This window comes from Sarcophilus harrisii, chromosome 6 (assembly GCF_902635505.1).
Source record: "Sarcophilus harrisii chromosome 6, mSarHar1.11, whole genome shotgun sequence".
NCBI classification, from domain to species: Eukaryota; Metazoa; Chordata; class Mammalia; order Dasyuromorphia; family Dasyuridae; genus Sarcophilus; species Sarcophilus harrisii.
This window is the reverse complement of record NC_045431.1, coordinates 195,843,787-195,858,129: the sequence shown is the minus strand read 5'-3', so window position 1 is coordinate 195,858,129 and position 14,343 is coordinate 195,843,787. Positions and strand designations below refer to the sequence as shown.

General features: G+C 33.6%; 1 protein-coding gene and 1 pseudogene across 1 annotated transcript; one reads left to right on the top strand and one right to left on the bottom strand.

Annotated features, from left to right (window-relative positions):
- Positions 1-4,236: 4,236 nt before the first annotated feature.
- Positions 4,237-5,175, bottom strand: LOC116419961 (annotated as a pseudogene).
- Positions 5,176-12,542: 7,367 nt separating this feature from the next.
- Positions 12,543-13,472, top strand: LOC100920844 (olfactory receptor 5P3-like). The gene has a single exon (XM_012552457.3). It carries the CDS (start codon positions 12,708-12,710, stop codon positions 13,470-13,472), a length of 765 nt encoding a protein of 254 aa, XP_012407911.2. The 5' UTR covers positions 12,543-12,707.
- Positions 13,473-14,343: the final 871 nt, after the last annotated feature.

The following is a 14,343-nucleotide window of genomic DNA, read 5'->3' as shown; positions in this document are numbered from 1 at the left end:
GATCAAATCTACATTTTCTATCATAACTTTCCAAGGTATGATTCTACTTGAAATATAAAATTTCAAATGCCATTTGAATTATCTCCACTTCGAATAATCATTATTTCAGAATGGCAGTGATCTAGTTTATTAAATTTTTAATATAATTGTCATCAATTGACTTATAATACAAGGATATTTACTGAGAAAATATAGTACAACATGACTACTTATAACACATCTTTGTGGACCATTAGAATCATCATCTTTGAACTACTTTTCATTCCTTTCATCCTAATCTGGTCAGTCTCCTCTGAAGGCTCATAGTTTTCAGGATTGTCAAGATCTTCTCTAATACTTGTCTTGTCTGAAGTGAACTTAAATACTCCTAAATGTGAATATACTTGGTCATTGAGAATTACACTGACTATCGTTTTCAACTGCTTTCCTGGACTCACACTCCTAGGATTGAGAATGCCTGAGCTTGATAGTGGCCTGTCATTCTAACTTGGAAGAAATCTCTGGATCATCAATTTAGTTATTTACAGTGGAATGGGTCAAGACTTCATAAACAGTTACTTTCTTCTGAAGGGCTATTAGGAATATGATCCTGGAAGATATCATGACAATATGTTTTGAGAATTAATACTTATATTTTATTAGCCAACTGAGCTCATTGGCAGTATAGTGACTCTAAGCTGGGATTGAAACTGTTGTTTTCTGAGCCTGTCTATGATCTATATGTTGGTAGAGGGTATTATCTAAAGAAGCAAATGGTTATCGGATACACAATTTTAAGATTGCATTACAGAAGTGGAGATGAGGGAACTTACCCATTCTCGAAGCTAGAAAGTCTATTTCTGGAAAGGTTCAGGAGTGAGGAATTAATTTTGGCTAAAAGTTTAGAACAAGTTCAAATTATGTAATTACTTTTGAAAGCCACACAGTAAAGGGGAATCTTCATTGGATCAGAAGTGGAGTGCATCTTAAAAGAGCATTAATTACATTTGTTATTCTCTTTGCCTGTGTACTTTATGGACTTGCTTATAATACCCTGTTGAAGAGGGTTTAGTTGGCTCCTGAGAACAATTAGCTGGTTTGCCTTTTATTCCTCAGAATCCATGAAAGGAGATTTATACCCATCCTCATAAAGACTGAGAGTAATCATTGGCAGTAAAAGGTAGGAGATCCGATGGCAAAAGTTTTGGCTATGATTCCAGTATCCATTCTAAAAAAGTTAAAAAAGACAGATCCTTTATATAAATTATCAATAATTAATATGAATGGATGATATGTAATGCATATAAATCATTATATTTGTAACAATCAGTGGTTTAGAAAACATATCCCTTTCAAGAGATTAGAGAATGGGGAATAGTAGCTCTTTTCTGCTTGCTATAATCTTCAAAGTAAATCTCTCTGTATAGAATCTAATTGATATTATTTGGACAAATGGAACTGGGGTAGTAATCATTGCCAGTTAACAGTATAGGACCATTCCCTTGGCTGCTCAGAGATACCTTAGGACACTGAGGGGAAATATAACTGACAAAACGTTCGAAAAATAAGACCAGATCATGCCTTTATATAAATATCAACTTAGCTATTATTACTCTAAGTGGAACTGGATCAGCAGATGCATATAATTCCAGAGTAGCTAAGTCATATCATATATTTTTGCTATAAATCACATCATAATACAAAGGGAATTACAGCAATATGGGAAGATGGTTCTGACTTTGTTTTTGGAGAGGCAAAGAAGAGAATTGATTTCCTTATGTCCAAAGGGAATAACAAACATTTAATGATACAATTTTCATTTCATATTGTAAAATTTATAAAAATATATTTGCAAAAGACCACTATGAAAATAATTGTAGATTATGTATCAAGATCTTTTTATAAAACATGAGGTAGTAGAGAAATACTACAAATAGGTCAACTATTTGAATTAAAATTGGATTTTTTAATGAGCATAGGTGTGAAAACGGAAAAATATTTGGGAAATACAGCTCAAGAGGAAGCAATGAAAGAGTCTAAGGATTTTTAATATAATTGCTTAGTTCATAAAATGATGTTTCATTTACAGCTGACACCGTGTAGTTCTTTTGGATCTTATATCTAAGCATGCTATGTCTCTCAATTGAATATGTGTAAAGCCTCTGAAGAGAGAACCTTAGCCCTCAAATCCACCTTATGTTTTCTGAAAATGTGTAGACATTGTAGACCTTTTCAATCTCTATATTTCTCTTAGTGTCATTCTGGGTTCCTATCTATAGGTTTGGATATAGCATAATCCTTAAGGTAAACTTAAGAATATTGAGAGATATAGCTAGTATTGTTCTTTGGGCTTTGACTCATCAGTGTGAGTATGATTTGGGATAAGGATCCAAAGACTGTATATGAACTGCAAAATAATATAAAACAGAATTATGAAAAAAGAGAAAGAGAATAGTCTTATCAGATTTTAAATTATTCCATGAAATATTTATGATCAGATTAAACTCTAAAGTGATTATTTCCCAAATTAGATTATACTGGATAAAAGGCAAGAAATAAGAACTGGGAACAGGACAGAACAGAAAAGTAACATAGTATTGAAATCAGTTAAATGTTGAACTAGTGCTTGAAATTAAAATGACTATTACAAAGCATCAGGAAAGACTATAATTATTCAATAGTGTGACATGTCGGTAGAAGGACTAAATGGAAATTTGGCCTGAATTAAGAGAAGAAGCATAGGACTGAAAACTAGGAAGGTGATAGTGCCATTGTATTCTGCTTTGTTCAGATGTGGGATATCATGTTCAACTTTGAGGTCCACATTTTAAGAAAACATGGAAAATTTAAATAGCATCAATAAGAGGATAAGCAAGATGGTAATTAATCAACAATATTTTATTAAGTACTTACAATATACTAGGCACTCTATTATAATTAGGAATATAAAGAAAAGCAAAGAACAATACCTGCCATCTTGGAGTTCATAATTTACTGGAAAGACATTATGTAAATAATTTTGTTGTTAAGTTACTTTCAAATTTTCCTGCCACCACTTAGGATTTTCTTGGCAAAGACACTAGAATGGTCACCATTTCTTTCTCCAACTCATTTTACAGATGAGAAAACTGAGGCAAACAGTGTTAAGGGACTTGCCCAGAATCACAGTTAATAGGTGTCTGATGTTAAATTTAAACTCATGATAATGAGTCTTCCTGATTCCTAGTCCAATGACCTTTGCACTTTGCCATCTAATGGTCCTTGTAAATAGCTTGGTAATATAGAACAAGTAGATGGAAGATAATCTCAAAGAGAAAACTACTATTAACTTGAGAGGCCAGAAAAGGATTCTTACAAAAAAGTTGTATTTGAGCTATTTTGAGGAAAGCCAGGGAAACTAAGTGGCAGAGATGGGGAAGCAAAGCATTCCCATGTGAGAATGGGTATCAGTGTAAAGAAACAGATCATGGAGTGTCATGTGTGGGGAAAGGCAGATAGTCCAGTGTAGCTAGATTGGACATTGCACAGATGGGAGAAAAGTGTAAGATTAAAAAGGTAAAAAAGGGCCAAGTTGAGAAGACCCTTTAAAAATTTTATGGATATCTTTTGTTTTTATTTGAACTAATTTTTTGTAGTATCCTTCACTTTTCAGGCTAACCCAGAAGGAAGACCTTGATAAAAGGAGAGTCCTCATATACACCAAAATATTTATAGCAAGTGTTGTAGCAAGTACTGGAAATAAGGTAAATGCCCAGTGATTGAGGAAAAGCCAAACAAATTGTGGCACAGAAACAATATATATGATAAATACAGAAACATGGAAGAGATTTATATGATCTAATGCAGAATGAGGCAAGATAAGTCAAGAAGAATACAAACAATAAATATAACAATTTAAATGAAAAAAGAGTCACCACAATAAACAAATAAAAAATGCTGTAAGTCTAAAGAGATCAATCAGACTTCAAAAAGGAGCTATGAGCTATGAGAAGACATCTCTCCCTATTCCTTTGAAGAGATATGAGGTTGTGGGTGTTGAATATTGCATACATTTTTATATTTTTCTGATCAACAATGAAATTCATGTTAAAACAAAATCATATTTTTGCCAAAGACAATGAATTATTCAATCAAAATCATAATTATACTAGGTCCTGATAGACAAACAATTTTTGTTTTTGTTTTTATATTCCCCCAAATTTAGCACAGTGCCTGGCAGAAAATTTTTGTTGTAAATATTTGTTTATTAAGAAGAATTCATAAAAATAAGCATTTCCTACTCATTAGTTTTCTCAGGGCCCCTTTTACTTCATTGTTCCTTAGACTATAGATCAGGGGATTCAACATGGGGATCATTGCAGTGTAGAAAACAGATACTACTTTATTCTCATTTGATGAATAGCTAGACTCAGGTATTACATAAATGAATGTAATGGTGCCATAGTACAAAGTGACTGCTGTGAGGTGGGAAGTTGAGAAAGCTTTGGATCTTCCCTCAGTGGAGTTTATTTTTAGGATAGAAAAGAGGATGTATGCATAAGAAATTATGATAATGAACACAGTGATCATAATTACAGACCCAGCAGAGGCTGCAGGAAGAATTTCAGCAAGATCTTCTTGGGCTTGGGAAAGCTCCAAAAGTGGTGAATAGTCACAGAAAAAGTGATTGATCTCATTGGGTCCACAGAAGGACCGATTCAATAAGCAGCCAATAAAAGTCCAAGCATTCACAAAACCACCCACATAAGACATGATGAGTAACAGAGTGCAGACTCTAGTTGACATGTTGATGGAGTAGAGCAGTGGGCTACAGATGGCCACATATCAATCATAAGCCATCACAGCCAATAAGAAGTACTCAGTTGCCCCAAAGATGGATGCAAAACAAAATTGGGCCACACAACCTCCCAGAGGAATTACTATTATGTTCCCAAAGCAGTGTATGAGCATGAGAGGTGTGATAGATGAGGAAGATCCCATATCCACAAAAGCCAAGTTACTGAGGAAAAGATACATTGGAGTGTGAAGCTGAGAACTATTTCTGATCAATATAATTATGCTAAGGTTACCAACTAAGGTGACAATGTAGACACCCAGAAATATCACAAAGGGGATGACATGAGGGGTTGGGTCATCTATTAACCCCAAAAGAATGAATCCAGTCACAGCAGTGCAGTTATTGCCAGACATCTGCCTTGGAAAGAGTACCTAGAAGACAGAAGAAACGGATATTAAAATGGAATACTGAACTAAAATTTGTATATGTCTTTGATGTACTAAGGAAACATTCAATGACTATCTTCTACATTCCCATTCAACTGTCTCCCTCCCAATACTTTGTTTTCCTATGCCATGGCATGATTCTTAAGCAAAGTAGAGATGAATAAATTTGTTCCCTCCATGCATTACCTGTGACCCAACAGTACAGTATGAACTGCATTTTTGGCCAACATTTGTTTTTATCCAAATGTGTAAATGCTAGTCTGCCAAGTACCATCACTATTAGTCTCTTCCAAAAATCTATGACATCTCAACAGACCATCTTCCACAATTGAGATATCTACTTCATCTTATTTGACCATGAGGAAAGTTTCAGTTTCCAACATGATCTGTGTGCTCTAAAATCATAAAAGGAGGAAAAATGTAGAATATGGATTCTGAGCCTTTTCATTTTACTTTACTCCTAGAATTTGGAATTCTTGCAGAGGTCTTTTGGTATACTAGATATGACAGCTCTGAAGTATTGTAAGAAATTTTCCATGGAAAATTGTTATTTGTAAAAACAAACAATGAAAAAGCACTTGTTCAACTTGTGGTAACCATACATGGTTTATGTGTTGTTTCCTTCAATTGGGAAATAGCTGGGAAAATTGTGCAGAAATGCAGTAAAAGTTTATTGTGCCATAAGAAATGACAAATATGACCACTTTGAAGTAATATGAAAATACTTATTAACTGGTGGAGAGTGAACTAAGAAGTAGAAGAATAATTTATGTGGTAATCACAATAATCATATGAGGAAAAACAAGTTTGAATGACCTAAGAATTCAGACTAGTATAGTGATGAGTCATGTTTTCAAAAGTCTGGTGAATAAATAATATCTACCACTCATTGGCAAAGAGGTGATAGACTAGAAGTACTGATAGAGCCAATTTGGTAATATTTTTCCTTGAAAAAATATATGTATGTATGTATGTATATGTGTGTAAGCATGTGTGTATATATATATGTGCACTATATATATGTATATTATGCACATATATGTATTATATATCTTACAAGGAAGGGTTTCTATTGTGAGTGGGGACAGGTAGCAAATGGGTAGAGTTAGATCTGGGGGAAAGGAAAGAGCAAGAAAATGTTTGAAAAACACACAAAAGAAAAAGAAAGTACAGTTGAATGCATAAACTGAGAAATTATTTATATTCTGCTAAATTTTACATTTAGATAAATTTCTTTTAAGAACCAAACTCTATTGAAATGTTTGCTTTTGTTGATCCTTTTAAAGTTCTAAATAAAAGAAATTATCTTAAATATTACTTCTTCTTGAAGTGTTCTTATTGCTACCAACTCTAAACTTATTTTTCTTTTTTCCTTTGTCCCACAAGAAAAAAATAAAAATACTAAAATGTTGTTCACCTCAGAGAAGAATTTGATTATAATACTCATAGGTCCAACTGTTTATCATGATCTCAAAAATGTGTAGAGTATTGGGTCAATTTTTCAATATCTCCCACCTCACCTTCCTTCTTAAGAGGATATTACATCCTAACTTTCTGACAAAGAAAAGCTGTGCCTGTAATTCTCTTGTATCTATTGTAGTTACCTATTTCCTTCCAGTTAAGAACTCCTTCAAATCATCTCCTTTGATTTTTGCAAGTCTCTGACAGACATAGTTCTTTTTTCAGTTGACTCATTCCCATATATGTCAATCTAAAATTTCTCCATTGAAAATCTCCTTTTAATCTTTAATATCTTTATCTATGAACTCCTTCCCTTCTGTCTACAAATTCTGTCCCATTCTTTAAAAATCTTAATTTGACCCTGACATCCTTTCATAAACTCCCATTGAATATAATTATCTCTTCTTATTCACTTATTAAGTCTTTGAGTTTTTGATTCTGATTCCATCATTCCATTGCCACTGTTCCTTTCAAGGTTACCATTATTTCCTAATTTTTGTATCCTTATTTAAATTATTGAAGTTTAAGGTTTGTTTCAGTCTTTGTATTTGAATCCCTAGCACATAGCAAATGGATGAAAAATAGAAAGTGCTTGATACATGCTCATTGATTGATCTCTGTGCGGCATAGGGCACAGGGTATTATTCACTTTTCTTGGATATTTTCTCCTCATGAGTTTTCATGACATGGTTCTCTCCTGATACTCAGACCAATTTGTCTGATTTTTCCTTCTCATCCTCCTTTGCCTGATCATGATCTCTGCTGCCTCCTAATGAACATACATATACTCTAAGGCTTTCTTTCTTTCTTTCTTTCTTTCTTTCTTTCTTTCTTTCTTTCTTTCTTTCTTTCTTTCTTTCTTTCTTTCTTTCTTTTCTATGGCAAAATTCTGTGACATGCATCAGATATGCTCTTGTATCCCAGGGAAACTTTTGAAGACTTTGTACATATTATCTTCACACTTCTCTTTAATGTGAATAGTTCCTTCATTCTAGGATCTAGAGTTTCTACTAAGCTGAGTTTCATTAATGGTCTATCAGTCTCAAGTATGTAAGTATTTAATCATGATGGGTTACTTTCCAATCCAAAATGGACTTGGTGAGGTTAGGAGGATCAGTTTTCATACCTAGAAAACAATGTCACAACCACAATGGCTACATATTGATCCTAGAACAATTTTGGAGAGCGTCTATGGCAAATTGCACTTACCAATTTGGCTATAGTGTTATTCAGTCTTGTTTTTCATTTTTAAAATCTTGGACAAACAGAGACACAGAAAAAATAATGAAGTCCCCTGAGAATTTAGAGAAATCCTCAGGTACTCATCTGCCTGTTTGTAATTTTCTCAATCCCAATGGATTTCAAATAACATTTTAATGATGTAGATCATATTTGGTGTTAAAGTGCTCAAGAAATTATATTCCAAATGCTATCAAACCCAAAATATATGTGGTGCTACCATGCAAAGATAATTCCTTGGGGTCTAAAATTATCTTCTCCCTGCAGCATTGCTGTTCTTGGTTTTGCTATAAACATACTTAGATTTGATTCTTTCAGGCAGGCGTGCCTTTTTTTCTTGTCATGTCAGATTTTATATTGATTTCAGTTTTACAAAGGGCTTTAATAAATCTCTTTATTTTTTTTAAGAACAAGGTACATTTCTGATTTGGGATTTTATATTTCAAGTCCCTTTTAGTTCCATATTAAATCAGAGATTTGGAAGTGAGTAGTATGCATGGAGCATTGTTACAGTATGTTAGTAAGTAAATTCCAGTCTGCCGCTAGTCACATCATGTATCCTGAAGCATCACTACAAATGGTAAGAACTTGATAGAACATGGTTAGGTAAGGATACATTATGTAAAGATCTCTATTAATACATAGGCATTTGTTTCATGTATTACTTCTCTCCTTCCTCCCTACTCAAATTGAGGCTGGTAGGGGGGGAATAAATTTCACTGATATATTTATTCATTAATGAAGTAAAGAGAGAATTAAACTTGAACACCAAATCTGTCCCTTCTAATTCTGTGGTCATGGGTAAGTGATTGGTAAATCTCTGTGTTTCTCAGATATCTTATCTACAAAATAAGGAAAACAATATTTTTCTCTAAAAAGTAATTTATGAAATGTAAATTGCATTATTGAATTATTAGTATTCCTATTGTGTGATTATTCTTATTATGCTATGAATGTAAATGATGTTTTAAAATGTGAAATATTCTCTTTAATTCATCTAGTATTTTGATGTGTCACTATTCACAGGGAGATGTCTTAGCCACAGATACAAAAAAGAAATAATCCTCAAGTTGAGCAACTGTTATTCAGTTTTCAAGGCAATAAGAAATCTTGCCCAGGCTTGAGGAGGCAAGTTTGGTCAGCCATCTGCTTTAGAAAGATTGTTTTTGTAAGTTTTTAAAGGACAGTTCAGAGGGAGACAGTGGATTTTTAACTAAGAAGCTTTTGTAATAGTTTAAGTGAGATGAGATATGAGCTTGAATGGTAGTTGTGGGAATAGTTATAAAAACAAATGTGACATATTTACAGATGTAGAAGTGGCACAATTTGACAGCTGACTGGATTGATAGATAAAGATGTAGAAAAGATTAGAGTTCAACTCCAGGACTGCAAAATAGGGTGCTGAGAAGGATGATGGGGCCCTTAACAGAAAGAAGGAACTATGGAGATAAGTGGTATTAGACTGAAGGGGTGGAATAAGATGAATTCTCTTTCGGACTTGTGGAGTTTGAAATGTTTTGGGGACATCCAGGAGAAAATATCCAACAATTGGCAATGTGTGGATTAGAGTCCAGGATTACATGTAAAGACTTGGGAATCAGGCCTGCCATGAAGATGTTAATGGGATTTGTAGAAGCCAATGAGCTCATTCAGTGTATGTAGGGGGAAAAAAGGGCAGCCAGATGTGGTGGATTAAGTGTGCACTTATCTTCCTGAGTTCAAATCTGACCTCAGACACTTAATAGCTGTGTGACCTTAGAAAAGTCACTTAATCCTATTTGCTTCAGTTTCCTCATCTGTAAAATGAACTGGAGAAGTAAATGGCAAACCACTCCAGTATCTTTGCCAAGAAAACTCCAAATTGGGCCTGAAACACAACTAAAAATGGCTGAATGTACAGAATAAGAAATGAAGGCCTATGACAGATCCTTGGAGAACATGGTTAGTAGGTAGCAAAAAGATTATGATCTGGCAAAAGAGATTGAGAAGAGGAGTCAGACATCTTTTCCTATCACTACCAGTAAACTACTTCTTCCCATTTACTTTGGAAGCCTTTCTTTATAACAGACGATTAGAAGAGAACAGTGTCATGAAAATTTGTGAAGAGAAAGTGTTCAAGGAGAGTGAATTAGCTACTGTGTCATGTGCGTATAGAGGCCAAAAACCCCAAAAACTAATCAATCAAGAAATATTTATTAAGAACCTTCTATATCTATGTATTTTGTAGATATTCTGGATAAAAAGACAATCCCTATTCTAAAGGAATTTAAATAAAGACTATAAAAATAAAATTTAAAAATTATTGGTAACTTTGGAGGGAATAGTTCCAATAGAGTCAAGGGATCATATGTTAGATTGTAATAAGTTAAGAAGTAAGAGGAGAGAAACTAGACTCAACAAAGATTATTTCTCCTCTCCTTTCCTTCAAGATGTTGTCTGGGAAAGAAAAAAAAAAGGATAAAGTTATGACAACTTGAAAGTATGTCAGGGAAAAAAATGAAGATTTTAAAGAGATTGTATAAATTCTGCCTATTAAGAAGCATTAAAGAAGAAGAATTTTGATAAGTAGATTAGAGATTAAAAGGGAGTTTTTCATTGGAGAAAACTTCAGAATGACAGAGGAGACATGGGATCAGAGGAACAAGAAGAGAAGTTGGCCATAGAAAAAAGTACTATCTTTCTTGCAGAGACTGGAAAAAAAGATAATATGGGGCGGGGGGTGGGGTGGGGGGAACTAGGTAATGCAGTGGATAGAGCACCAACCCTGAAGTCAGGAGGACCTGAGTTCAAATCTAATCTCAGTCATTTGACACTTTCTAGCTGTGTGACCCTGAGCAAGTCACTTAACTCCAATTGCCTCAGGGGAAAAAGATAATATGGGATAATCTTAAGTGTTTTGACGTATAAGAGGAAAAGGGGAGTTCCTAGGGACAGAATTTCTTGAATCAGAAATAGAATGTAAAGACCCCTCTTGAGCTAGAACAATGAGATAGCAGGTATTGAAATACTGACTCAGCAGAATAGAAACTTCTTTTTGATTAGAGAATTCTTTTTTCTTATAGTAACAAAGAAAGAATTGACCATAGACACACGATGAGTGTTATACTTCGGTTCTTTTCTAAAGTGAACAGTATCTAAATATTTTATAATCTTTCTTACTGAACTTGGAAGAAGAATTGGTTTAGAATTAGGAATAATAAGAAAATTTCAGAAAAAGTCATATTTAAGATAATTTTATTTCAAATTTAACATAACATAATAAACAAACATAAACAAAAAACAAACAAAACAAACATAAAATGTTTAAAGTTAGTTTTTTAAAAAAAGAAACATAATATGTATATCTGTCTATATTTATCTGTGTATATATTACATATATATGTAAAGTTTAGTAAGATGGTAATAATTTTTTAATTTGTCTTTTTATCTGAACTTCCATTTTTCTTTTGTGAATTTTAAAATTATTCAATTGTTGCACTTCCTCCCATCTTTTCCTATCACTACCAGTAAACTACTTCTTTCCATTTACTTTGGAAGCCTTTCTTTATAACAGATAAGGAAAAACAAATCAACAAATCAGTCCTATCTAATAATGATGTCTCATTCTATATCTCCAGTTTATCATTTCTCTGCCAGGAAATAATAACTAATATTTTCTCATCATCTTTTGAAGACTTGATTTATAAACACTTTGGTTTGGTTTCTGAGGTATTTCAAAGTAATTTCCTCTCACATGATTAGTGAGATCATTGTATAAATTATTGTAATTCTCCTTAGTTCATTTTGTATCAGTTAATAAAAGCATTTGCATCTTATGCCAAATCAGTCAAATTTATCACTTCTTATGAAACAGTAAATTGCCACTGCTTTCCTATACCACAGTTTGCTCAGCTATTGAGGGAAATAATTTGCAAAATAGCATATGGTTAGACTGGTGATTGGGCAATTGCTTTCCAACGTTTTGCCTAAAAACAATGCAGTTTCTCATGGGCAATTTCTTACATTCCTTTAGGGAAAAATATCAAGCAAAATGATAGTCTTTTATGGTAATGTCAAGTTCTAGGAGCAAAATGCAATGAGAAGATTCCCCATTCCTTCTGAATTTTATTTAGAGCCCAGGATTGGTCTTAGAAATCTGGACTTTTCCTTACAGTCAATTAGCATGACATGGACATCTTTAGTTGTGGAAAGTGATACTTTGAGAGGTCAGGAATCACAAAGTGAACATTGACTTTGGGAGGAATTAACAATGGTGGTTACTTGGCAGAACAGAATTTACACATTTGGATATCGTCTGAATATATTTAAGAAAGATTTCTATGGTGGCAATAAACTATCTTTTTCTCTTTTACAAGCTTTTTCATGCTGTCACAATGATAAAATTAGTAAATCATACAATATTGTTTGTCTTTGGGGGAAAATTTGAGGATACAAATTTATTTAACTCTACTTTGTTTATTGGTACCCTACTATGGTTCATAAGAACCAAATATTGCAGTAAGATAATGGGATGGGCTTGTAGGAGATAATAAATGTTTTCTGAATAGATCAAATGATACATCCAAATATTAGTCCTTTGTTATATTTCAATCCTCCTTTCCTCTGTCTAATAGGTTCCCCTTTCAAGACAGAAGTCTGATAATAACTGTACTGCTGTGACTGAATTCATTCTTTTGGGGTTAACAGATGATCCAACTCTTCATGTCATCCTCTTTGTGATATTTCTAGGTGTCTACACAGTCACCTTAACTGGTAACCTTAGCATAATTATATTGATCAGAAATAGCTCCCAACTTCACACCCCAATGTATCTTTTCCTCAGTAACTTGGCTTTTGTGGATATTGGATTTTCCTCATCTGTCACACCTCTCATGCTCATTACCTTCCTGGCAGATGAGACTTCAATTCCTCTGGGAGGCTGTGTAGCCCAAATGTGTTCTGCAGCCACTTTGGGAACAGTGGAATGTTTCTTGCTGGCTGTGATGGCTTATGATCGATATATGGCTATCTGTAATCCCTTGCTGTATTCCACCAACATGTCTACTGGCGTCTGCATGCTGTTACTCTTCATATCCTATGTGGGTGGTTGTGTGAATGCATGGATCTTCATGGGTTGCTTATTGAATAGGTCCTTCTGTGGACCCAATAAAATCAATCACTTTTTCTGTGATTATTCCCCAGTTTTGAAACTTTCTAACTACCAAGATGATCTTGCTGAAATTCTTCCTGCTGCTTCTGCTGGATCAGTAATTGTGATCACAGTGCTGATTATCATAATCTCTTATGTATACATCCTCTTCTCTGTCCTAAAGATAAACTCCACTGAAGGAAGATCCAAAGCTTTTGCAACTTGCTCCTCCCACCTCACGGCAGTCACTCTCTTCTATGGGACCCTTACATTCATTTATATGATGCCTAAATCCAGCTACTCAACAGATGAGAATAAAGTAGTGTCTGTTTTCTACACTGTAATGATCCCCATGTTGAACCCCCTGATCTACAGTCTAAGGAATAATGAAGTAAAAGGGGCCTTAAGAAAAATGATAAGTAGAAAACTCTTTTTTTCATAAATTCAACTAAATATAACAAATATTTATTATGTATCCACTGTACTAGGATTGGCACATACAAAGAAAAAATCAATGTCTTTGCTTGTGAGGAGAATATATTTTGCCAATGTAATGATTATTATTGAGTGATCCCAATAAATGGCTTTAAGTATTCACACACATATACATATATGTTCATTAAAGGGTGAACTTAAATGTTTTTCAAAAAGTTATGAATAGACATGCAATGGTCCATAAATGTTAACCTCCAATATTTGCAAAGGAATAGGAAAAAGCATATCATTACAGCCCTTCTTTGGATTTATGATTTTTCTTTGAAATCTTGCAGTACTTAATATTCAATTGATTTATGGTGGCTGTTATTTCTATTTACATTGTTATGGTTGTTTTGCATATTGTTTCCTTGTCTGTTTTTTTTTTTTTTTTTTTTTTTTTTGGTTCAGTCTGCATTAGGTCAAATAGATCATTTCTGTGTTTCTTTATATTCATCACATTTATTGTTTCTTATGGCATAGTACTATTACACTCGATTGCTACAATTTTCTTAGCCATTCCTTAATCAATGAGCATTTACTTAATTTCCAGTTCTTTGCTACCACAAAACTACTGCTATAAATACTTTGGTATATGTAGGGACTTTCTTTATATCAATGGCATCCTTAAGGTATTTGCCTTCAAAAATGTACTCTTTGATCTATGAAAAACTCTTAGGGAGCAGGGAGGAGAGAAAGATATTGGAAGGAATTTAGGTTGTGTAAAAACAAAAGATATCAATACGAAAATCTAAAAATAAATAAAAAATTAAAATCTAAAAAATAAAGATTTTTACAATCTGGTTCCTACCTACCTTTCCAGTCTTATACTTGACTTT

Coding starts and splice junctions, on each gene's coding strand:
- LOC100920844 (XM_012552457.3), top strand. CDS start 12,708: ATGTATCTTTTCCTCAGTAACTTGGCTTTTGTGGATATTGGATTTTCC.